The sequence below is a fragment of the Platalea leucorodia genome (assembly GCF_965183815.1).
Source record: "Platalea leucorodia genome assembly, chromosome: Z".
Classification (NCBI taxonomy): Eukaryota; Metazoa; Chordata; class Aves; order Pelecaniformes; family Threskiornithidae; genus Platalea; species Platalea leucorodia.
In genome coordinates this window covers 20,575,331-20,602,469 of record NC_138858.1, presented here as the reverse complement: position 1 = coordinate 20,602,469, position 27,139 = coordinate 20,575,331, and the positions used below count along the sequence as shown (strand labels likewise).

General features: G+C 43.1%; 1 protein-coding gene across 1 annotated transcript in view; it reads left to right on the top strand.

Annotated features, from left to right (window-relative positions):
- Positions 1-19,846: 19,846 nt before the first annotated feature.
- Positions 19,847-27,139, top strand: part of ANKRD55 (ankyrin repeat domain 55) — a gene marked incomplete at both ends in the record, with an annotated part of 47,180 nt that continues 39,887 nt past the window's right edge. The window contains 2 exon segments of the mRNA XM_082337114.1: positions 19,847-19,886; positions 26,507-26,629. Of these exon segments, the coding sequence (XP_082193240.1) occupies positions 19,847-19,886; positions 26,507-26,629 (163 nt within the window).

The following is a 27,139-nucleotide window of genomic DNA, read 5'->3' as shown; positions in this document are numbered from 1 at the left end:
TTGCAACACCAAGCCACAGTAGGCACTTTAAAACCAAGTAGAAGCACATTTCAAGGGATACAATCACGTGACATTCCAATTTATAAAAACCTTGGCAAAAAAATTCACCCAACAAACTAAAGTCACCTTCAGACCTAGGGTATCTGATGAACTAAAGGCATGCTTTCAAATTAGCCTTATTGGTCTTCAGAGCTGATGACTTCAGCTTCATTTTAGCAAGTCTCTACGTCCTCTTGTTCTGAAAAGCCAAATCACAGATGAAATTGCTTTAGGTATGCTTTGTTTTGTAAGTAAGTGCTCCAAACATATTGAAAGCCAAGTAACTTATCAAGCCAGTGAACGCTGAACAATTTATTCAGTGAACTTAGAGATATGGCTAGTTTCATCACCCCCAAAATCAGGGAAGGACAGAAAGCACAAATTAAGGTGTACAGAACTTGGAGGGAAAATAGCAATACAAACATGTTATATGGACACATTGAGATTCTCAGGGGTATCTAGCAAAATCCAGGTCAATAAAGGTTTGGATAAAGTAAGTTGCTAGCACAATACACAGAAGAATTAAGATATATTTCTGCATGCTAATGACAGTGCATCACAATGAGCTTGCTAGCAGACTACTACCAGTAATGCAGAAGCAAGCAATCTGGTTTTGGCATGCCCTCAGCTGATAAAAACAAATTGAGAAATCGGAAATCATTGTTAGGTGAAAAGCATAATAATGTACTTATAAACACAATATTTATTATAAATACTAAAAACATATGCCAAAAATGTGATAAGATTATGCAGCTGAACAAACATAAGAAGCTCCCAGATTTCTATTGGCATAAGCCAAGGCTACCCCTGAGAAGATGAGTTTCACATGACAACAAATAGCCTATTGACATTGTGGAATTTGTCTTCAGATATTGAGATCCTTGAACTTAATGAATTCATGACAAAGTGAAAACATGAAGGATATATGGAGGTGTGAAAAGAAATACCTCCAGAGAGACAAGGTTATCTTGGCTTGGATGGTAAGCTAAATGTAAGGTAATTTTTATCAAGCTGTTCTGGAAATTCACAAAGACTTTCCAGGAGCTGCTTGTATTTCACATGTGACTTCAGTGATAACAGATAACATGCCTTCAAGTGTATTAGTCTTTCCAGTAATCTTAACCTTGCTCAACTGACTTAACCTGATTGAAAGGCTAACCTGTGTCACCCATCATCACGGATTTTTTTGTCACAGAAACTGGAACAACAGCGCATGATTGAAATATGTTTAAGCAAAAGCCTGTGTAAATGGGAGGCCATTTTTTATTGCAGTGGACCTGGATATTGTTGCTGTAATTTGACAGCATCTTTACAATAATAAAAAAAGTGTTAATGACATCACACCAATGTCAGTTCTTAACAATGGGAGTTCCCATAGAAGTTCATAAGATTCACGTCTTAGTGCCAGAGTGTGTGGACATCAAAACTGGGACTGGAGACCAGCGGGCCCTGGAGGAGCACGAGTGCTTTAGTGTTGACAGTTCAGAAGGACCTGATTTCATTTCAATTTGAAGTCATGTAAATCAAGCACATGAACTCTTTCCTGTTTCTCTAAGTGTAATTCTATTTCATGTATTTCTCATGTGTCCTACATGTTAAGGATGCTATTCATCTGACTGACTTTTCACATTTGCTTTAGATGAGATTACTTGTGTGCTAGCAGCATCTATTTTTCTCTTTACTCTAACAGACTCCAGAGCTCAGAAGCTGGTATCTACAGTGGAAATAACTATTGATAGCGTAGTTTAATCAGACAGATCCCATCTATGGCATTCTTAGTACAACATGCTTTATTTGCAAGCACATACTTATCCTGAAATAAAAAGGATTACAAGCCATGCAACACAGTCTTTTCTAGGTTCTCAGCCCAACACCAATGCCTGTTTCTAGGAGGGAAACTCTGCCTCAGGAATTTACCCTGCTCAGGAAAGATAACAAAAAGTAACTTGTCTAGCTACCTTCTCCAGGAAAATAAAATGTCTTCTATTGCAGCAGTGGCTGGATGCTTTCTTGCATCATAGTTAGTGATGGAAGTCAGTCTTTACCCCAACAAGAATCTCAGAGAGAGAGTAAATTAGCTGAGCTCTACGTTTGTATGTCTGCACAGAGACATACAACATCAGCATTCATCAGGAAGTAACCTTCATTAAATCCAACGTGGCTGTCTTAAAATGGCATGCTACAGTCATTTTTGAGGTAAATAAAATAGAGACTTTGGAAGAATACCACCTGACAATCCCTTCATGGCTTTCCTATTTTATGTGTGTATACACTAGATATTGTTTAACAGTTTAGTCTGTGCAGAATATTTTACTTGGAGCTATAACATATGGAGGGAAAAAAAAATTTCCCATAAAGGATTTGTAAAATGATCACAAATAACAAACCCCATGGTCTAAAGAGACGTACCCTGAGCAGATCTTGAAACTTGTTATTTTACTGTTTCTTGATACTAAAGTATTGCCCTGGCTACATAAGCTATTGTACCATTTCACACAGCACCTCATGTACTGGGAATCCTAAACCCAGACAATGACTGCTTTTTGATGGAACTGAAGTTCTCATGCCAAATTTCTTCTGAACACATTTCTTAATTTATTGATTAAAACTTGTTTGAGCTGTCTCCAGCAATCAGATACTTGGATCAGCCAGCAAGGGATCAGACAACGTGTACTGAAAATTTAGCAGATGCCCTGCAAGCACGTCACACTCTCCTGACCCTGTACCCCTTTCTTTTTCTTATTGCTAATTAGTAATGTGGATTTGTTTGGCAGGATTGCTACCCTTTCACTGATGTGCACAGGAGGCAGTCACAACTGCCTACAGCCACCCTGTTCCTTTTCAGACTGCTACTAGGTCCAGAGGTCAAGGGCACATTTCACCCATAAACTGCTGTGTGCCAAACCCGAGGTGTTTAGGGTTAGCCCGGCCCAGCTTTTCATTTTGGGCAAAATGGTGTCAGCAATGCTAGGCTGGTTTGCAGCATGTGAGGATCTGCCCTGTTCTGCTGCCCCTGTTTGGTCAGGAGGAATGATAAATGTGTATCCACTTGAAATAAAATCAATCTGGCAACCTTCACAAGTCACTAAACCAGGTCAATCAGGAGGACCAGACTGACGTCTTGCCGTTTATTAGTTCCAGCCATGGATCTATACTTGCCCTACAGAAACTAGCAGGGGGAGCCTGATTTAATAGAACATTTTAATTACAACACAAGTCCGGTCCACTAAGCTGATCTTTCTTTCAGTGACTGCCTCAGAAAGCAGCTGGGCTACAACTCCAGTCTCCTTCTGTGAGCCATAGTAATGTCAGGCACGTCCTCAGCAGCTATTGGAAAAGATACACTCAGCCAGGAAGAGCCTTCAGGTCGGCATCGGAAGATGTTTTAAGAGAGGGCTCTACAGATGAGGTCTTTTTATTAAAACCAGTGTAAACATGGGGTTGTTTCATAAATGTATTTTTGACAATCTTTCAGGAACGGTGGCTCACAATGCCTTCAATATCTGCAGTCATGGAGGGAAAAACCTCCATGAAAACTCTTTCAGTTTTGGAAGAGCTGCAGTAGCCCAATAATGTATTTGCGCCGAGATGCGAGTGTTCAGTCTCTCCTAGATCAGCACACAAGAGAAATGACCCAGTGAATGGAGTTACTACTGCCCCGTGGCTTGCAGGGCGCTCACTGCGCTGCAACTGCTGCGTGGGTGAAGCACCGAGCAAACACCACGTCCTCGCATCTGCCTGGAGCTGGGCAGCGAGTCTGCCTCCCTCCCTCTCCCTGCTCCGCTGAACAAACTGTGAAAAGGCATGTATAAAAGCTGTGAGAGAGATAACAAGAACTGAAGGAGTCATAGCAGGTGTTGAGCATTAGAGTACCATCTGGGGCTGTCTAATTCCAGCCAAAACAGTCTCCTCCACAACTGCTCAGACGGGTGGGATGGCATAGTTACTCAAGGTCAGGCAGGCAGAAAGGAAAGCAGCAGCTCTGGCTCAAGCCTGCAGATGGTTACAGGAGCCAGCAAGATTGTAGCTATGCTATTAATTACTAGGCCGCATTAATGCAAGTGCCAGCTCACATTCTTTCTCTAATTACTTTTGCTGATGTATTGTGACATCTTGAAATCGCCCTTGATGCTGTGTGAGCCAGATTCCAGAACGTGGCGCAAACCACATCAGCAAACACAGGAAAAGTATTGCCCCTCCCTATCTGAGGTTAAATTAAGCTCAGACAAAAAATGAAAAAAACCGAGGCCACCAGCACGTACTGAAACCCAAGCACCTCTCAAAGCCTACAGCACAAGGCTCAGCAGGTTATAATCAACCTTTTGAAAGGCTTCCAAGAAACACATGCAACTCAGTCCTGGCTTCACATCTGCAATTTTGTTTGTCAAGTGTCCCCTGGGATTGGCATTATTAACTTATCTGTATTCTCTATCAGCTACAACTTCTGAGGGAATTTAGGGATTCTCCACTCTAAAATACGGCAGCTGCTAAATGTTTCTTGAGCAATGATCAACTGAAATGCACACATGTGGCTGGCTATGCTGTGACAGATTGACTAGGAAAACCACCTGTAAATCCCATTAAAATTCGAATGCATTTGATTCTGGAGCAACTCTTTTACTGGAAAAGTAAGAATAAATCAACAAATATTTTTTAAGGTATCTCACATGTTCAAACTAAAATATAGTGAACATGTAAAATCAGACTCTAAATAACTGGGAGGTGATGAGGCTTACTCTTTTCTGAGTTATTTTTAGCAATGTAGTTGTGTAGTTTTTATTAGGCAAATAAATGTGTGCAGACAGTGGAATGCTAACCAGCCACTTTGCACTTGTAGCTCACAAAGTTGAAAATAAAGTATTATGACCCCAAATTAAATACCCAGATAAAGATGAGAATGGTTATCCTGTTTCAGAAAGTAACTTGTGACTCACAACATTGAGTCATACAGCAGAGGATTTATCCAGAACAGATGATGGGTGCCATGACCCCCAGTGAATGCCATGCCTGGCAACACTGCTGGTCATTCATACTGTCTCCTCAGGAGTCCAGAGCTGATATTTCAGAAATAAAGTAAGATATGCATTACCCGTGTGCCATGAGTGAGACTTCAAAAAACACATTGTGTAACTGCCTCTTCAATAAATGTACAACTGATACTGATATCAGTGGGAGAAGAGAGAGCTCCAAATTCAAATGGCCAAAATTGCATCTAAGTTTCCCAGATGTCTATTTCATGTTGGGTAGATGTTTCTGAAGAGCTGAAGCCAACAAATAGGAAGCAGTAGGCAAGGACTTGGGTGGACTTCGGGCTTACCCCGCTGGCTGAATGCGGGCTGAATGCCTTGAAAGACTCCGCCCTGTCACTGTATCATCTCCTTCCGCTGTAAATACATAGCCTGGAAGTTTTCATTTCTTTGACTGGCTGAGGTTATGTTTAATCATCAGCTCTTCTTTGTCTTCCCTAAATAGATTTTACGGAATCAATTAGTTTTAGGTAAGACAAATGTACTTTTCTTTAATTATGTTCTCTTCATACGTGTTAGGTTTTATTTCAAAAAAAGAAAACAATCAATGTAAAGAGTGTAAGGAAATTTTGTGCAGTTTCCTGCAATACATATTACCTTTGATATTTGTAATTGCCATGTTTGCAATGCTGAGGGGGAAATACTGCTGTAATACTATGAGCACAAAAGCTACAAGGCTATTACATATTCTCATTCTCATATGTGTTGCATACTCAGGCCAGCAGCTAACAGTACGATTACACTGGTCATGCAGTAGCCAGAGGCCGTGTCTTTCACTGTAAACTCTTGCTGTTAATTCTTATGACACTAGAAAAAAGCGGATGTGCTGTCTTGCAACTGTGGAAAGGATAAAACTCCAGTGCTACTAAATCTTTTTTGCATATGCTCTGAAACCACACCATGCTTTGCAAGATCAATATGCAGGTTTGTTTGGAGACTTGGATTCAGTTATCAGTATCACAAAGCCAATACCCTATTATTTCTAATCATTATGATTTTTGTTATGGTAATACACAGGAGCCAACTGCAAATGGAGCACTGTAAGACTAACTTCTATACAGATGTGAGCTCCTAGGCAGCCCTTGCTTTTTTAAGCATGGTCCGTCAATTCAACACAGTAACTTCTCAGCACCTCTTGCATCATGTCTTAGAGTTTTGGAAAGGTTTCCTTTGACTGATTATGTATACTTCTTTAAACTAGATCCAAATTTCAGTGCCTAGGCTTAAAAATATTGGCCCCCCTCCACAAAAGTATGCTTTATCACAGATTATAGACATTAGAAAATAAATGATGGAGAAGACCTATGATATCATCTTGTCTCTCCCCATGAGCACAGGGTTGCTCTCTACAGTATATGTCAGGAAGCTTTGTTCTTTCTAGTTTAAATGACTCTCAGGCTTTCATCAGACTCTTTTACAGTCTAATTTATCTTACTATCATGACATATATCCAGATATAGCCTACATTTGACTATGCTAGGTTTCATCCCGCAATTTTGAATTGTTGTCCTTCCTTCTAAGTAAAGAATCAGGATCTCTTTGTGTTTTGTGTTCTTGGGAAGTGCAAAAAATTCTGGATGTAAGCAGACAGAAAATACAAGTGGGTCTCAAGTGCATCCAACTGAAACGCTCTCAAACAATTATGGTGCCGAGCAGAAAGCAAACATCTCCAGCTCAAAACTATTCAGAGAAAGAAATTAGTTAGCTGTTTTCTAATAGTTTCTTTAAAATGAGCTTTCTCCTTGTAAATATCTGTTTGGGTTTTTTTACTGCACTCTGTGCACATCATCTCTTCAGATGCAATAGATACATTTGAATATCATTTGACTAGCAGTTGAATAGACATGATTTCTCCTATAAAAGTATGTCTGTTGTGGTTTTTTCTATTAGTGCCTTTTTAATCTACTGGTTTAAAAAGCAATTCCATGTTAACACTCATGTTTGCACTCTCATATACCTCGCAGCATCCTGCCTCTGACTTTGGTCTCACACAGTCACTTGTCCTGCAAAGCATTCTGCTTCATGCACCCACATGCCCTTCAGAAAAAGTCTAGTGGACAGGCCACCCTAATTAACAAGAAGTGTTATCTAACTAATCTCATTAGACACCATAATCCTGATTAAAATGTCGAGGCGACCAACATTTAATGGGATGAGTAAAAACATGGATCCAAAGAAAATCTGCATTTTTAATTGTCCTCATATAATAAAACACTGTTTTTCACTTCTGAAGGCTTTTCACAAATAGCATTACCTAAAAAGAAACAGAAGATTTCACAATAGTTTTTAGGCAACTGCACCATCTTATACGCCCTCAGTAGCATTTCAAAGAAGCGTTTTATGCATTAGACAGACATCAACTGTACATATATATTAGGTTGGCCACTATATATGTGTGTGTAAATGTGTGTGGGGGGGGGGGGGGGTATATGTATGTTCATACAGATATATATATATATATGTGTAGGCTGGCTGTTGTGTTTATGAGATGCTTAGCACCCAGGAGAGAGAATTATTGGCTGGAACACAAAAATTAGTTGCATCTTTTGTGCAACTAGAAGAGTCAAAGCTTGAGGAGTGCTGTATCCCATGAAACATCTGCTGTACCCTATGCCCTTCACCTCTTGCCACTTTGGCTCTACTTGTTTTGAGATTGTGAACGTACACTTTCTACTACACGGTGTGTGGCTCAGTGACTCCTGGGGTATATTTGCTCCACCTGCAATAACAGCTCTGTGAAATACTATCTTCCTTGCTCAAAGCAAAACATGGCAGCAGATTGCACAGAAATGGTCTTAATGTAAGCTACAGTTTGCCAGTGTTTGCTAAGCAATTTTAAGTATGCTAAGCTTTCTAGCCTCTTTACAGTCTAAGAAAGAACTTTATCTTCTCTCCTGAGTACCCTCCTACTAGAAGAAAAGCAAACCTGCTCTAAGATACTTCAGAAGCCCTTCTGGCATCATGACAGATACTAATGGCAGGTATTTTGTACTATAACCTCTGGTTGCTATTTTTCATTTGTTTTAGTAATTACTGGCTTAAATTCATCACTGCCAGAACTCCATTGATTCAGCAGCAGACCCTCCTAGATAAATCTATCTCGCAAGTTTAAGCGGCTGTGGCTCAGCTCTACATTGACAACACGGCCCTGAGAAAATGCTCGTAGAAATATCTGTATCCCATTCTCTCTGCTACACAGGTATTTATTTCAGGAAGGTCTTTTCATAATTTCCTTCAGTTTATCTCATTTCATGGTTCTCAGTTGTAAAAATTTGACAGAGAAAATGCATTTGTTTCTACTGGAAGAAATCATCATTTTGCTATTGTTCACTACTGCAGACGTCCACCAAACTCAAAACACCTGCACTAGCTGCTGGCTTAAGCAACATCTATGTAAAAGGAGCCAGACCCAGAACCTCAGAGGAATGTAGGTCCCTGATCACCGCTGCCAGAGATCTGTAAAACAAGGAATACTGGGGAGAACAACAATCACTGTTTCTGAAAGTACAAGATTAGTGGGCACAAGAAATTTAACCATGTAATTTAGGATGATGTAGAAGCCAAAAGCACATGCAAGTCCAATAACACAACAGACAGACTGATGAGCAACAGATCCACTGACTACAGTTATCTGTGATGATCTGGACACAACTTCCCGCACAGGCAGCGTCTAAAGCACTGATTGCTGGAAACTAGAAGGGCATACCAGAAAAAGGTTTTTCTGTATCTGCTCAGTTCCTACACTTGTACGCACCTGCTGCTCACTGTTGCTGGACAAGACACTAGATGTGACAAGACACAAGACACAGATGGCCTACTGGTCTCATAAATATTGTAGATCCTGTAGTATCTTTGAAGATAAAGGCCCCCAGTGCCTTTGTCATCATGTGGTATGGATCAGACCTCATGAAGACCCTGCTCTGACAAGGCATCCTTCCAGACAGGTACACAGTCTCTCAGCAGTTTTATTAATTGACCCAAGGATGCATGTCTATGGTTTTGGACTTAATGTTTAACAATTGCTCCTGGCTGTAGAGTTTTGATGGAGCAATTTCACGTGGCTCCACCTGGGGTGAGTTATAAATCTGCTGTGGATTAGGCAGAGATCACTACAGCCATGGGGTGGATTGGAGAGGCTGCACAGCTGCTGCCCTTGCATGTGATGTGAAGCATGTGCCGCATGGGAGGAGCAGGGACAGTCTCCTGCCCCCTCCCCACCATCCGCCAGGAAATCTCCTCTTGGATTAAGCAAGTTCAGTAAAAGGTTGTCTGTTATCTGGCTTTATTTCATACAGATCTCTTTTTTTTTTTTTTTCCTGCATCTGAGCCCATTGCAATATCTTTTTTGGTAAACTTCTATAATCTGTCTTAGCTTCCAGCTAAAGACTGGTAAAGGCCCTACTCCGTACTCTGTGTTTGAGTGCAAATACAGTGTGTGTGTTTGTATGATTTTGCAAATCTCAGTAGGCAAATGACTGTAAACTATTTGTTGTTCATCTTGTTCGAGTGGTCATCTAAGGGCATTACATATAACAAAATTTACTTGCTAAAATGCTTCCTGGAAATTGTAAAGCTCCAGCCTTGCTTGCATAAATTTAAATCCCTGCACGGTCAGGTTGTCCTAAAACATTTATGTGTACTTATCACTTTTGGAAAAAAAAGCATAAGAAAACTCAGAAAAGTATGTAATGACCGATATTTTAGAACAGCAGAATAATAAAGACCAGCTAAAATTTCTCATTCATCCATAGAGACTCATGACATTTTCATGATTTGCAGACATGACAATTTCATATTCGTGCAGCTGTCAAGACAGTTGTGGATTATAACCAACGTCACAAGTCACAGCAAACCAATTCTGAAACAGAAAAAGATATTTGTGAAGGACTTTCTTTACTATTAAGCCAACTTGAATATTAACACAAACAAATCAAGCATGTCTTTTCACATACTTAAAAATATTGGCCTATTCCATAAGACTCACTTTTTCTAGAACTGAAGGTACTTGTTATATTTACTTCTATGCAGACCTATCTGCTCCTGATAACGTTACTGCGAGTAGCTTAAGACTTACAGACTTCCAAAGTGACTCCAGTTAGGAAAGAAGAAGCTATACAACATGCGAAAGTGCTATAATTTCAAAATAATTCAAGAACAGAAACATGCTCAAAGAACTTTAAAACGCTTCTGCTTTTAGTCAGTGACACAGCAAATCACAAAACCATTTTTAGAGTCTCGCATGGTTTGTTCAAGGTTGTTCAAGATGCCTTGCAAAGTGTCCATGAGGGATGAAGGGATGGGTCTGTAGGTTGTTTATTTTTAGTGCCTGAGTTAGCAAGAAAGCAGCCATCACTGCCTTTGTGCAATTCCCTCTAGCCATTGTCTTTCTGCGGCTGGGTACCGCGGCGCTGCCCCCTCCAGCAGCGCTGCCCCCCCAGCAGCGCTGCCCCCCAGCAGTCCTGCCCCGAGCTGGCTGGGCGAGGGCAGGCTGCACCCCGCAGGTGCTTGGGGGCGGCAAGGGCAGCGCGTGGTAGGGAGCCCGCCGCAGGCTGGGGACGCGCTCTTGTCCCCGTATCCCACCCCCAGCCGGCGGCAAGCCTAGCAGGCCATCAGAGGAGTGAGTGAGCATCCAGAACGAGAGGCACACAGTCCGATAATCAGGAAAAACAGAATTAATGGGGGCATGGGCAACACTTGCTTTCCTCTATGTACTCCCCTTCTGTCCTGAACATGCTGTAGCCATCTCAGCTAGGTGAAGAGTTTGTGCCGGCATACAAACGTGTGATTCAACAGCCCCTTCATACAAAAATCACTCCTCAACGCAGCCCCAGGCTGACTCTCAGGACTGGGGGGAGCCCAGAGGCACAGGAGCTTGCTGGGAGTTTGCTAGGATCTTGCTGGGAGCCCCGGCCGGCTGAGGGGCCGCGCTCGCCTTGGGCGGCTGCACGGTCACGCCACTGCCCGCAGGCACAGACCACCCCTGGCATGGTGCGCCTGCAGCCACCGGCATGCCCAGGCCAGGCTGGGCCTGCAACATGGCGTTGCCATCCCTGACAGTTTATGCCATGAAAGCTGTCTTCTCAGCCAGCTGAGACGAAGCAAAGACATTTCCCTACTAGCTACATCTCCAAAGAAGCTTTGCACATTCACCTTTTGCTTAGCTAATACCCATTTTCACTCTTCTTCCAGGAATTTTTTTTTTTACTTAAAGCCTGCCTAACCAGACTGAAAAACATTTCCCTCTCTGAAAAAAATCTGAAGCGGAGCAATTCTGCCGGGAAGGTCTGTGCTTGTTTAACCTTTGGGGCGGCACGCCTAGCACGGGCTGCGCAGGGCGGGGAGGAAGCCGTGGGGTTTCCTCTGTCGCCGATTGTGCCAGGGAAAACCCGACGCCACGCACAGCGCTGCGCTGCACCCCGGGCCAGGCCGCACGGACCCCCTGCGCGGGTGCTGCGTCCCCTGCAGCTCCGGTTGCTTGAGGTACCCCTGGTACCTATTCCTGCACGTTATGTGTGTAATCAGTGAATTACTTCTGACCAATGTATCTGGAGGTTTCAGTTGCATTTGCAGAGGAAAAGTTCCTCCTTGTGCTTATTTTTCCCATGTATATATGTGGGATATAGTGGACAGACACTCCAAGCTGAAAAATGTGTGACTGCATTAGTACGATGCTGGGCTTGAGCTAACAAACCAGGCTTGTCTTTGTGTCAGAGCATAAATCAAGTGAGTTTGTGCCTGTCCATCATATGCAGAATAAACACATACAGAGTTTTCAAGCAGTCCCAAAGAGCTTCCAGTTTCTCTTGCCACTTAAAGTATCCACACAGTTTAAGGCCACACTTTGACCCACTTGGATGGTTTTGTAATCTCAGAAAAGGTCCTCTGAAGTTCAAAAATTACTTCATGCAAGAGCTACTTGTCAGCAGCAAAATATGTTTTCTACATTTCTGTTGCACACTGGTTCTAGAGATCACAGTAAGAAATGAGCAAACTTCACAACAGCTCTCCTGCAAACATCCACTCAAGCATTTAAAATGACGTCAGTTCTGTGTACAAATCTTTTGCTTTCAATGAGTAACTGATTAATATTATTCCAATATTATTTCCAGTAAACTGGAACACCAGATCCTACGAGAGCAGACTGCAGCAGAACACAGCAATATCCCAATTTAGTATTTAACTGGTACGGCCACCCTTGCTGCCACAGCCAGGATATCAAGTGACTCAGCACTAGCCTGCCATGGCCATTTGGAAGCCCTTTGCTAGTCCCAGGACTGCTAGCCAGGTGTGTGACCCAGCTCTGGCTCCAAGTGTCCTCTACAATGTATTTCACCTCAGTGACTTTTCCTAACCTTTTTATGTCTTGTCTAGGTACACTGGAAGATCTTGGGACCTCAAAAGAGTTTCAGGTTGGGTTTCAGCCCTGCATGACACCATGGGAGCACAGTGCTTGCTTGGCCTTCTCAGTACCACCATAATTTCACAATAATTACAGTAGTTATTGTACAGGTGGAGAGGGCATCCATAAATAGGTCTTTTAAGTCTGGGAACTATCCTGGCTACATCAAAGCAATAACAAATGCTGCTGCAATCCAGAGTCCTGCTGGGTTGCAGATTTGATGCGCCTTCAGCAGCTGTAATATTGTAAGTCTTCAAAAGGATGACGTTGTTTTGCCCAGCGTGCTTGGCTTTCTTCTGAACCTACCTTTGGTGCTTAACTTCAAATTCTGACAGTGAGCACACTATGTATATTAAGATATCAGTTAAATGTTTGCATTTTTGTTTTGAGTTTCATTGGCAGACGGTTACATTGCCACTTCTGTGTAAGTGTAATAATACCAAACCACAGACCTGTGTGCTCCATTACCACTAATGCACTTGTCACCTTGCAAACCTGAGGTAAAGCTCATAATCTGGGATGAGATATTAACAAACAGGAGTCCCAGGTATGCAAGGAATGCAGGACTAAACCCTTTGTGCCACAATTTGCAGTGTACATGTTACAGACACCTTTTTTTTTTTTTTTTTAACTCATATCTGGGGTTTTGACATACCTTGGCAATGAAATGTAAAATATTGCTAATCAAAGACTTTAGTGGGCACATACCTTCAATTACCCCAAACACAAAAAAGACAGACATCATTAGCTCATTCATTCCATATTACACACCTCACTGTAATCACACTGAAGAGAGTCAGAGGAGCAGCTTTTGATGCAATATTATGCAGCTGCATTATTTACCTGTTATTTACCTGTTTACATCTGGACTACCCTGGTCATTGCTAAAGCTGCACAAGTAACAATCTGGCATGTGTCACTGCATTGTACTTACTTTTGCTTGCACGTGCTGGAGTTAATGTACAGTAGAAAAATGATCAGCAGCTGAGAAGGTAAACTGGTTCCAGGTTGTAGCTGTAAATAGAAAAATTGCATAAGACAATAACAAGACATGAATGGAGGAAGCAAAAAGTTATTCTCCAGGCACTGTGTAAATTCTGATGCTCGACTTTCTAATGACAGCTGCCATTGCAACGTGGCCTCATCAAAACACTTTTGTTCATGTTACTATTTTTTTCCAGCAACCACTTCACTTTTCTTACGTATGAATCTGATTTGTCACTGACTGTAGCCATGCCTTGACAACTTCCTCACTATGCCAGCTAGCTTCTCTGAAGCGTGCTACCTCCCCAGCCAGGTGGTGAGATGTCAGGATAAGGACTGTAAGCAATTTCTGGGTTTTCACAGGTCAGAGAGGAGAGTCCAGCATCCCAAAGACATGCACTTACTCTGGCACAGAAACAAACACTATTATATGAAACTGAAGTCGTTAGAAAGAACACAATGTAAAGATACAGGTGTGGCATTTAATCTTGCTATTGTCCTCTGATTTCTGCATTAAGAGGCAGAGAAAGAGATTCAAAGAAACAGGACTAGAAAGAAGGCATCTGCTTCCATTGCTTGCTGCAGAAAAAATACGAAGTGTGGCTGGCTGGTATCAGTGTATTGTAAGCATTAATGAGGAACAGAGGAGATTTGTGTGATATAATAATCCTATGACACAATAAATAGATTCTGGTTATTTCTACAACCCAAGCTATTTGGACTGGATGTTTTATATTTGCTTTTCCTATAATACAAAAGTGCTCGGAAGCAGGGGATGAACTAGTTTCTTTCTTAAGCCATTCGTCTAAGAATTGACTTCTCACTCAAATTTCCCATTTTCTGTTTAGTTGTGCCTGTTCGGATTTGTTACACTGCCAGTGTCATCCACGTGTCCCATTTCAGAGTCTGGTCACAACCTCTGCTATGGCAGGTAGCCCTCCCAGAGTGACTGACACTCCCTCACTAGCCCGGTTTTGTGTGTCTCATAGGAAAACTGGTAGAGCAAACACAAAAAAGCAGAATGGTGCAGCAAATAGCCTTGAAAAGACATTCACACATCCATTGGGTATTTACTCCGAATCCAGTACAAAGATGAGTTGACCTAGCTCTCCCAGCAAGTCAGTGGCACAGCGAGCCTGGGATTCCCAATGTGTACATCCCCATCCACTGGGGAAGAGGCAGCTGCCTTCTCCTGATTCAGTGCTGCAAGGCATGACTTTCTCCCTTCTCCTTTTAACTGTACAGAGATACACCAGCCAGTCTGTTCTCTCTTTTTGACCTACTCTTCTCGATACTGTTTTCAGCCCACCTGTAATTTGCTATCTACCTTTAAGTGACTAAATTTTCTTGTTTAAGATAGAGCATTTTAGAGTCAAAGAGGTAAAAGCATATGTTAAGCTTTTCCTGTATTTTACCAGTGCAAATTTACTATCACAAAGGTTTACAGCAAGGCTCTCAAAGCTCACCATTCATAGATGATTAGTCATGGCCTGTACCGTTATTTGATACCTAGAATGGGACTTTATTAATCTGCAGGCATTCTTAATGCACTGCATAACATCAGAGATTACCAGTTCCCCGCAAATGAACTTTTCTTCCTCCGCTTAAAAGCATTTAATAGAAAAACAATGCAAGTGTCTACTTCAGAGCTGCTTCTGGTGGTTCGAAGAGCCAAGTGCTGATACCACCCCACCACCTACTGGAACTCTGCAGAATCACAGGACTGCCTTAGACACTCTTCGCTTTGCAGGCCAAGATCTGAAAAAGGCTGGAGACTAGAGGAGTGCTAAGAGGAAATTCCACTACACACTTGTCCTGCAGTCCACCAGACAGCTGCTGCTGAATGCTATTTAGACACTGTGGTTACCAGGCTAGGTGAACTTTTGATCTGACCTGGAACAGACACTTTTTTTTTCCTTGTGTTATCTTGTAGAACAAACAATAACAGAATTAAAAAAAAAAATAAAAAGTGAGAGTTTGCACATAAATTTCCCTTTACCAGTGTAATACCACGAAAGTGACACGCCCCGGCTCTGGCTCCCTGGTGTCGCAGGCAGGGGTGTGTACCCAGGACAGACACACCTGCACCCTGACTCTCCTCACTCAGCAGGTTTCCACACCCACCCCATCTGCTCCTCCACATGCACATCTCGCCCACTCCGCCAGGCTCTTCAAACCAGCCTTACACCATGCCAGAGGTACTGAATGCAGTTTTAGACTTGAAAATATCATGAGGAAGTCTTTGGAGGGTAATGAGAGAAAGCTACAACACAATAAGGGTGATATACACTCGGTGGGAGACTCTCCACTCCTTCTGAAGTGGGCACAACAATCAGTCTGAGACAAAATTTAAATTTGGTTTGGTTAATTACAAACAGACTATCATTTGCGAAAAAAATACCCATTAAACCAGTTCCTGTTTAACAGCCCTACTCTAACTACAGAGTGGACTCTCAGGTGTGATTGGCTTGTTACTAAATTTGTCTCACAGGATGCTGGTGATATCCCAATAAACCGTACCATGGAAGATGCCCTGATCCCATTGAAGTCAAGGGCAAAAAGTCATAACGACTTAGCAGAGAATGTATTTGGCCTTATAAAGCCAGGAGCAGAGCAGAACAGATCCTCACTCTGTCTTACATTTCATGTGGGAACCTCTAAGATGTAGCTGTGACTTTATTCTCCTTTCTTTTTATCTGCTGACATTTTAACGGAGATTTCAGTCATTTGGGTGGACCCTGGATCAGTCCCCACCAGGGAGCACAGCTGAATCCTTCTGCCTGGCTAGGGGTCTGACTTCTCCACACACGTCTGAGCTTGGCGCTAACACTCCCAACATTGAGGATGAACCTCCAAATCCAACCAGGAGACCAGGAGTTAGCTTATATATAGCATGGTAATTGAAATACTTTATCATCAAATTTTTATTTCATTAGGATTTCATTAGGAACAGAAAGTGAAGGTTGATGGTATTCCTTTGTTCATTTCGACTTCCATTCACTAGATGACATGCTTATCAAGCAACACCGAGGGTGTAAACATTCAGGCTTGCAATACACCCGTGAAGAAAGCAGGGAAACACTTCACCCCTGGAGCTGCCCTCTCTGCGGTGCTGGCTGCTGGCAGCGCTCCTTACAGATGGGGGCACTGCTGCTCCAGGCGCTTTGCAAAGGCAGAAGATCGCCGTCCCTCCAAAGCACTGACTGTGTCCGGGAGAAAATCGATACAGAGCCCTTGCCCACTTGCCAATGTCCTCTGCAGAGGCAGCAGAAGAGCAGATACGTAAGGTGAGTCTATGCTCATGATGGCAGTGTGGCACAGAGCAGTGTGTAAGCACTGTAAGCTGTAAGCGCCGATGATGTCAGTCTCTGCAAAGTCAGACTTCAGCCTTGTTCTGCACCCCCATAAATAACATTTACATAGCATTTGAATATATGTTGCGACCATTCTCTGTGGTGTCACCACAACTTTTGCGTTCACCTAATGAACAACAGTTAGAAGAAGGAGAGTTAACTACCCTACATATAGCCAAATGCTGATGCACAGGCAAATGTGGGCAAACAAACATGCAAAAAAAGTTCTGTTTCTGCCTCTCTCTTTTCATCACTTTTCTGTATGAAGGCTTTCTTCCACTGAAAAAAACCCCACCCCAAAAAAACCCCAGCTATCACTGACAGCAAAAAAATCAGGAACACTTCGCTTAAATTAAAGAATAATGTAAATTAACAATATTAAAGCTATCATCTTTATCTGCTGCTTAGACCAGGCTCTACCTCTTTTGCGGCTTTGTTGTCCTTACCCAGGGTTGCTTTCGTAGCCACTGAGCACAGGAGGCCCTGAGGAATTTGGAGACATTTCCTTCACGTCTTCTAAAGAAGCAATAAAAAGATACTTACAGAGACATCAGTCACTCAAGCCCAACTGCTAAATCTCAGCTTTTCTGGCAGCCTCTGAGGTGTAATATGTCTTCCATAGCTGAGACATAGAACTGCGTTCACCTGGTGCTTGTGTCTACATGGGGAAAGGTGTTTTCCTGAAGCATTGGCCTTGCTTCTCTTCTGATGGATGCAGAGGGCAGGAGTTGCCAGCTGTCAAACACACTCTGTCCTTGTGGACTGTGGACACCTATCTCAGAGGAGGTGCCTGGCTTGCCCATAGCTGAAGGCAAGCTGAGCCCCTGGCAAATGTACACAGTGCCACAGGGAATATTATGCCCCATGTCGGACCCACAAGGAATCGGCTGCCAGGTGTTTCTCCCCCAAATTTCCTGTCTGCGTACCTGCAACGCACCTCATTCCCAGACTAACGCACTGCAAGAGTGAGACTGGACCAGTAACCTCCAAAGCCCATTGCCTCCATCTCAGGAGCAGAATGGAAGGACAGAGACCCAGTAATGGTAGATGGGCAGGGAAAACTGTGAGTATTTAATGATCGGATTAGGTAGAGGACAGTGGAGTGGCCAGCTAACTGCGTAACCTGCACCACCGCAGTGCTGAGGGTCAGAAATTCTGTGTACAGAAGGGACAAAGGGCGTCTTGTCACATGCAGGAAGCAAAGGCCACTTTTGGGGTCTTTTGAAGATCACCAAGGGTGATAATTTACAGTTCAAAATGCCTGACCACAGACCCACGTCTAGCTCCAGTGCCTCTTCCATGAAGTCAGCAGCCGTGGCAGCTCTTTGAGCAGGGCCAGGGTGTTAGACTCGATGGACTGGACTGTCACCTGCTGGTGCCACCCCCTGAGCCACCCTCCTGGCAAGGAGATGCCAGTTAGGAGCTGACCATCTGCATAATACTCTGCTCCCAGATTGCACAGACAGCGCTTGCCACACGGTGGATCCCTCCTCAATATAAAAAAGGCCTGAGATGAGCCAAAGCACAAACGAGTCAGCAGTAGAGAAAAGAAACAGAGCCAATCTCTGGCTCCACAGTCCCACCACATCCCTCTCCACAGTTAAGGACCCTTCAGCCGGTCACACTCCCACATTTTGCAGAATTTCAGCTCTGGTCTTTTGTTTCAAGCTGGTGAGCCTATATTGCTTCCTGGACCATACTATCTTTTTCCAAACACATAGTTTGGACTTAGGTTCAGGAGCAGATGCTTGGGATGTGAATCAGCTCCAGATACAACTCCTACAGTGTCCACATGTACGTTATGTCTCTAGCGTCCGCTGTAGTTACAGGAATTGGTCAAAACACCAGAACAGAATAAATACAATGAATAAAGTCTAGGGGCTTCTTAGGCAGACCAAACTTAGGCATAGCTTTAATGTAGGTCCTGTCTGCATTTTTGGGCCAAAAGTGTCTTGCCTTTCCTAATTTTCGTGTATTAGTTTCCCTTATTCAGCAGTAGTGATGTGTCTCTGCCAGTGCACCAGTGCTAAGTAAACTTGTTATATCCCTCCCACCCACCAGCCCCTAGGCACTGCTGGTGATCTACTGCTCCAGGTAAATTCCAAGTCAGCCCATTTATTGTTATTTCTTCCACGGAAACAACCCAGCAAAAAGCAAAGCTCACCACGGTCCCCTACCCTTTGTAGTACAGAGTCTGAGTTCCCAACTTAGGGAGGCAGAGGCCCAGTCAAAAAGCTAGCGTGAAGACGTGGGTCAAGTGTTGGTTTGGGAGACAGCGGGTTTGGAGCATCCACTGTGAACTATTATACCTGTTGCACTATGCTGTTGGAGCTATCACTATCCACTGCAGCCATGGTAGTGTGCTCTCCGTTATTATCCCTTCATTAAACATTGTACTTTAACTAACTGTAATTGGGTAGTAAACTAAGGTAGAAAGGGCTTGCTAATTTGTATTCTCCATGCAGGAGTTAAATCAGGAAATAGGTAATCTCTGAAAACATCATTTCAGAAGCCATCCTCAGAGAGATGCTGACAGCACTGTGGTACTGGCAGCCTACCCACCGGTCTGCCCGTGGGCACAACACATGCGGCTGGGCCAGCACAGCGAGGATGCCCGCACCCGACCTGCGCTGGCAGCTCTGCACATGCTCCGTCTGCCAGCCAAGTCCCACTCACCCTCCCAGGCTTGTTTGTCTACGGGCAGCGCGCGGCTGCTGAGGCTGGGTGAGCTGCAGCATCTCCCAGAGCTGCTCGTCGGCAGTTTCACTCGCTGAAGCTAAGACATTTTTCAGAAGCTCAGTTAAGCTTCCAGGGATGTCATTTTAAGAGGGTCCATAACAAACAGAACATACCATTCCCATCGGGCCAGTGATAATGTCCTTGCTTTGACAACAACCTGCAGCCATAAAGCGCGTTTAATTCTCTCACAAGAAGACTGGCGACAGCTATCGTGGCATTGTTTACTGTAATATATAGGATTCTTCCCTGAGAACCCTGGAGATGGCATTTATCTGGTCTAGTTGTAAATAATGAGATAGACCACAATGGATTTCAGTTCCTCATCAGTGTTTGATCAGCACAAAGGTAAGTCACCTGCTACTAATTTCAAAATCCTCCAATCCTCCCATGCCTCACATGCATATGTACTAAGATTACTTCACAGAATGAATAACAAGAATTTTTGGAAAAGATCAGGTGTCACAAAGATTTATTTTGGTTACACATGAAGGAATTTCTTCCATCAGTTTTAGACATGGATAGTTCAGCCTATTGCTACAGTGATTTTTAAAAACAAAATTTTTCAGCAGAATAGCAACAGCATCTGATTGCTCTTATGCTTAGCATTGAGAGATGGATGTATATATTTATTGTTTATATTATATATTGGTCCTTTTATGGATATATGTATAAAAACAATTGCAATATTAGCAAACACAGCAGTTTAAAATGGAGTAAAAATTTAGGAAAGGCTGATTTTCATAAGACTACTAGTTTATATACATTAAAAAGACTCGATGCTGACAAGTGATTGACTTTGCTTCAGCAAATCTTAGCTGTATAGGTAAGTATTGCTATAATTGTGAATTTAAGTTATCTTTAAAATCCCCAACATGAAGATTTTCTACATGGTAAGGTTGCTATGGAAATACAAATGTCTCTTTGTTGTCTGTTTTTAAGTTAAATGGTTGAATTTCATGTCTTTATTTGCCGATACAAGCTTTTATGTCTTACAGCTTAATCCACTACAGGGAATGTGGTGGCATTCCTTTTGTGTTCCCAAAGCAGGAAGCTGTCATTGTTTGATTATCTGTATTGCAACAGATTTCTCTTTAAGTCAGCTTGCCAAATAATTTGTGTACAGTGCCCACAATTTCCAGTACACACCTGCAAAGTGTCCAAGCTGACATGGCCGTGCTGGCCCCACAACGAAGGTGCTGCCTGTAGAAAAAAGATGAAGGGCAAGAGGAAGACAGATGCTGCGGTGCCTTTTGGGCGGCCGGGTCCCACAGGTTGTACTTTTGTGCTTGCCTATGCTTCTTGGGTGAACCCAAAGTAAATACACTCCATGTAAAGCAGTGGACTTATGGCTGCCTTTTAGCCACAGCAGCGCCCAAAGCCTCAAGCAAGTCTTGAGAGTACTGGTCTACACCAGCCCAGCCAGGACCCCACCCTGAGCAGATGGGGAAGAGTGCGAAGCCACCAACCAAAACTGAGTGACAAGAGACAAAAACTACTACCAGCAAGGATAAAGGAGGAAGGGAAGTGCAATGGGAGAAGGGGGATCTGTACTGCAGGAATAGAGACAGGTGCTCCTAGGTCATGTGCAAATGACAGAAGGAGCATTTTCCCCAATAGGACAGACGTGTGGGGCTGACTGAGCTTCTGCAGCTCCAAAGAGCTGTTCTCAAGCTCTCCTTCTGCAGGCACTATGAATATGCTCTGTGCCACACTCTGACCCAGCAGTGCTCAGACTGAGGAGGGAGAGAGGAAACCCTGCACACTCAGTGCTGTGGGGGTGGCTGCCAGGGAGCCGGTGGAAGTGGTGCCAGCAGTGAGGCTGGAATATGACCAGGGCTGGAGAAGGAGAAGGCAAGTCACCAGATAGATAAGGGGACAGACAGCAATGCAGGAGACCACTGACCCAAACCACCTTACCTGGCTAGAAGTGAGAGAGCTTGGAGGCAACACCCGCCTGTACTTCCCCTTGCTCCTAATCTGCAGCCCCTCCTCCTGCCAGGCCACTCTCCACACTGACCCATCCTTATTCCTGTCCAGCATCATCTTCAACCCCATGTCACACTCCACTCACAGCACCCCCCCAGCAATAGGGTCCCCTCCAGATAAATTCATCATCTCCCCTCCACCACCACTGCAGGGATGCTGGCTCATTAGATGATTTGTGACTTACGGTTTGCCTTCCCTGCTAGCTGTGTGGGAGGCAGATGGGGAGCAGGAGCTCCCGTAATGGGGACACTGAACCCACTGGTTATCATGAAAAGAAAGCTCTATTCAAAATTTACAGTGTATGGTGGATTTTATCTAAATAGCATGTTAGTGTCTTGGAACACTACTGATTTAAGCAGGCATAATTTTTTTTAGCAAAGAAAAGGGGAATATCTTTCACTGGAGCAATTGGAAGAATACGGACTAGCTTTCAAACACACCAGATCAGTATCTGTTGGTCCACCAAAATAATGTAACCCTCCCTACAAACCCTTTCTCCACCCCACACATCAGAAAACTATCCTAGCTACAGATCAAAAAACAGCATTCCAGGCTTGAAAATCATACTGTCTGTTTGCAACACTTCCTATGGTACTGCTCATTAATATCTTATAATACTTATCAATAGTAACAGCAGTAGCAATGTGGAACTTAAAGCAGCCAAACAACGTCAGAAGCCCCTCCCCTCCTAATACTGCTTGGTGCCATTAAAATGTGTGCTGTACCCAGCTTCAAATATTTACCATTTAAACAGAGAAGCTAGACAAAGGCCTGGACTGGTACATTCGCAGCCAGGCACACATAGGGATTATTATGTTGTTAAGCAATCAATAAATCCATCATGTTAGAGAGCGAGTTACAATTTCCAAAAACTGCACTCATCCACCTCCCACTGACCCTTGACACTGACATGCTGAAATCACATAAACTGCCTCGTATTGTGTCGGGCCGACAAGCTGTGGGAAATCACATAAGGCATTTGGCTACCGGTGGAGACAAGAGGGTTTGCAGGAAAGAGGGGAGTAAATTGTATACATAAATATTTTTTCTTCACAATGAACATAAATCATCCTGTTATCCAGCCTTTGGTTTTCAAAACTTAGTGTTTTAGCAAGGTCTAAATCAGTCATTGTCAAGACCATGTACACTAAGCTGCAGCAGATTTATTTAAACCTTAAAAATCCAGTGCAGGAGAAAGCATGCACTTACGTACATCTAACGTGCACTTTATAAAACAACACATCAGCCAACATCACAAATCATGTAAAACATGCATTCTTCATAGGAAAGTCAGAGGAGAATTAATGTCACAAGCAGTGTAATTTGATTGCTCTGAATCCTGTGATCATTCTGCATATTTCTTTATGTATCCCCTTTTCCAACCAATTACTTTGTCTCAAAGAAATGATGCGCTTTTAAAACACTGAAGCTTATTTCAGATAGATTGGCTTTTAACTTTGATTCTTTCAGAGGATTTTAGCTGCAAAAGATGTCACAACCCTGTACGTCATTTGGTCTTTGCTCACTGAGATTCTTCTAGACCTTTCTACACCACTGTTGTGCCAGCCTGCAGTTTCTCCCTACCCTCACTCCATACGCAGGCTCTTAGTCGGACCTTCTGCCTTCCTGAAGCTGACTGACAGCTTCCTTTCACCAGTAGCACAGCAATTTCCCAAAATAAAATATAAAATGTATCTGAAATGGCACCAGTAATCACTGCTGCTTACATAACTGCAAGATAATAAATTCTAACGCATTTGAAAATGGAAGGTCAGGCATTTGGCTGTTCACAATCCCATTATTCAGCGTGGTGCTGGTGCCCCAGCTGCAGCTGAGCTCCCCAGCAGGATAAGCTCACAGAGGGGGACACAAGCACTCAGTACTTCACTGTCCCCTTCTGCAAAATGCCTGCTCTCCGAACCATTCCTCTTCTGCCCAGGAAGGTGTCTGCAAAAAGAAATGGTCTACAAGCTTTGCACCCATGCCCCCTCATTCCTTGACAGGGTCACTGGAGGAAGGTGAAGTGGGAGATGTTGTGTCACCTGGAGCCAAGTGCATCCAGCATAAATGACATCCAAGCCCTCCTGGCATTTCCTGCTCCCTGTCCTGTGAAGCATCAGAAGACCACGCATGTGTCTTCCTCCTCACCCCCCACCCAACGCCACACAGGTCATGTTAAAGACACCCCACTTGAAATCGTGTCATCCTCAGAAATGGAATTAGTGTCAGGCTACTTCATGTCAGATGCACAACATGGGCGCTCATCAATTCCTCCTGGCCCAGTCTGCCTCGCCAGCAGGGTGACAGCCTGCTCCATCTGCCTCTCCTTGCTCTGACAGCTAGGACTCATGGGTGGGAAAGTGTGAATCTTGGATGTGGCTTCATGCCGCCATCCTTCACCAAGACTGGAGTCCGTGTCCTGTGAGAGCAGGCATGGGGAAAACAACTTTGTTCATTCATCCATCTATCCATTCATTCAGAGTTTTGCTTCCTCTCCTCGTACAGGAGGATAAGTGCTCTCGGGAAAGCAGATTCAGCCCAGCACAAGCAAAGGCACAGAGGAGAAGGTGTTTTGGGTTTTGTTAGATGAAAAAGGGCAGAGCAAGTCAGGGACCCACATGCAGGTGTGCATCCATGTCCTCATCTTTCCGTCATCCTGCCCTCCGGGTAAGCAACTGCTCTGCTCTGGAGATGGAGAGTTTCCTTTTGTGGCTGGATTGCACTGCTTCTAACTCACAGCAGGAAAATTTAACAGTATTTACAAGGCTAAACAGGAAAAAGTACAAAATTTACATGTGTAATGCATAAAAGGAGGTGAGGGCCCCTCTGATCCACTGTCCGTCTCAGTACATCTAATGGTTTCTTTCCCAAAGCCAGCAGCATCTTCTCTGTACCATTCCCATGCAATAATCACCACATGCGGCTGTGAGAGGAGCTGTGTCGGTGCTTGTGGCTGGCACCTCCTGTGTACCTGCAGACACTGGCCAAGAGGAGCAAGACAAGCGATGAACCTCTGCCTTGACTCCTCGCCTTCCACCCAGCCCATACTACTCCCCTCTTTGAGTAAGGGACTAGCTCAGACTTGGGCTTGTTATTAACACGTTTTTGCTGAGTTTACCAATTGTAAGAGCAGTCTGCAGATCTGGCATGATAAGGAAATCTGATTAATGGGCCCTGTGGTAAAGTCACTTCTTTTTTCATATACTGATGATGACTCTCCAGAGGCAATGACTCTTAGTCTCTCCTGATCGCCCAAGCACACAGGTCAAAGTTTCTGAGACAAATGAACAGTTCCCTCAGCAATAGACTCCCCAATAGAATAAAAATCAAGTTAACATTTTTAATTTACGGATTTTATCAAATGTGTAAAAGACCAGCTAGAAGAGAGAAAAAAACCCTAAATTCTCTTCAGTTGAGTAGTGATGGAGAGGGAATCTGCACACTGGTGAACACAGATTTAACATCAGCTTTCTAGTTTTCCCAAGCCCACAAGCAGAACTCCAGCTTTGACAGACTAACCTTTCCCAGGGTAAGAGCTGATTGCGTTTCCATGGCAGCCAAGTTTTGAAGTTGAGAGTGATGATTGCATCCCGGGGAGAGAAGGTCACATGTGGGGAATTATGCTGGGCTGTAAACCCCAGGATGGAGCTCATGCAGGTTCAGCTGCAACAATGTCTGATCACAACGTGAATAGCGTGCCTAATAATTTAAAGTTATCTTTAAAGACCTTCTATTGCTCAAAAATATATATGACAATGTTTAAAATATAATTTATGTCACTGTGTTAATAATAATGTGTTATTTGATTATGAAAAAGACTTTTTACAAACTTTTCAAATTATCTTTAAACCATCTCCCTTTTTTCTGCACAGCTTACGTAGCTATGCTATCTCCAGAAGACATGACAGTAAGGATAAGTCACCCGTCACTTAATCTGTCTTTCCTTTGATCAACTCTCTAGTGTGATTTAGGCATCAGTTTTACTTTGTCTTGCTAACAAGGTACTGCAGTGGTTGGGCAAATGTTACCCTTTGTAGCTCTGACCCTCAGCCACAGTGAACTGCACAGCTCACTGCAGCTGTACTTCTTTTTGAGCTAATAGAGATCAGAAACTCTTATTTAAAATTAAACATGAGACTGTGGCTGACCAACAATACACACGTAGAGCATTTTACCATTACATCAGATTTGACCTTGCACCAAAAAATCAACTCTTTTTACTCCTGGAGTTAACAGCTTAATAGTCCACTTGAAGGCCAAAGGAGCCATAGGCATGTGGAGTATGGGATGACCAGTCTGGAAGGAAGCTTCAAGTAAAGAGAGAATCATAGCATTAATTCCTCTAGAAACAAAAATCTGAGGAGTGTTCAGGAACAGGTCCTGCAAGGCATCTGCTTTAAATAATACCTCATACTGTAATTGCCAAAGACAATAAACGGCTCCTGGGTTCCAAGCAATAGTCCACCTTTCCTTTTTGCAGGAATTATTAACACAAACCATTGCTGCCAGAAGTTCACTCTCCTGAGAAGAGAATTCCCCTGGACACCACAGGGAAAGGAAGTGAAAAGCCTCAGTCTTCTCACTCGTGCAAGGATAACACTGAAACTGAAAACACCTGTGTCCTGATTTCATCCTATCTCATAAAAGTGTAGCCAGCAATATTATGAGCTAGTTCAGTTATTACTTCATTGTTTCTCAAGCCATGTTACATTAATGTTAGTATGATTTCTTATAAGAGGTGGAAACTTTCCAGAAGTTTTCTTATGTCCTCTCAGTGTCTATGTCTGACAGATTTTGGAAGAAGTTATAATGAAAACCAAGTTTCAGATGACTAACAAAACCCACAGTGCTGTTTAGATACACTTTGTTCCACCTCAAGTTATACAGCCATAAAAACTCAGTGAAATAAGATTATTATTTTCACTGTTAATCATTTGTACTTGCTCTCTGCTTACTCATGGAGTACTCCTCCCCTGCAGGTGATGCAGCAGAAGAGATTGACTTGACTGTGGTTTACCAAGCAGCAGCTAATGGTGATGTGAACACACTAACTGCAGTGATTCGAGAAGATCCTTCCATCCTGGAGTGCTGCGACAGCGAGGGTAAATGAAGGCTGAGCTTGTTCTCAGGGGATTAATTGCTTCAGTTTGCAACTAAATTTTCCACTTTTTATCCTGATTTTTGTGTTCAGCAAATTATATTTAGTAGCAGAATATGGGAAATTTGAGTTATTCTTTGGAACATCCACTGGAAATGCTCAGTTTGGATACTTCTTTCCCCCTGTGAGATTTTTTATATGGATACAAATAAGTTGTTTTGCTATAATCAGACAGTACTTTATCATGAAGCTATTTTATCTTCTTTAGGGAGATGCTGAGAAATTGTTGTCATTTCAGGAAGGGAAAAGAATAATTTTTATCAAAGCCAAATGCTATACATTCTGCACATCTCTAGAGTAGAGGGTTCCAGTCTTTCACACTTAAAAAGTATGTGTACAGACACAGTTTGAATAATTTTGTCACGTAATCGTTTGCCAAAGGGTTGGTTTTACAATGTGCAGTGATCTAAATAATCTGTTTTATCTCTGAGACTGTGCTCCTTTTCACTTTGTG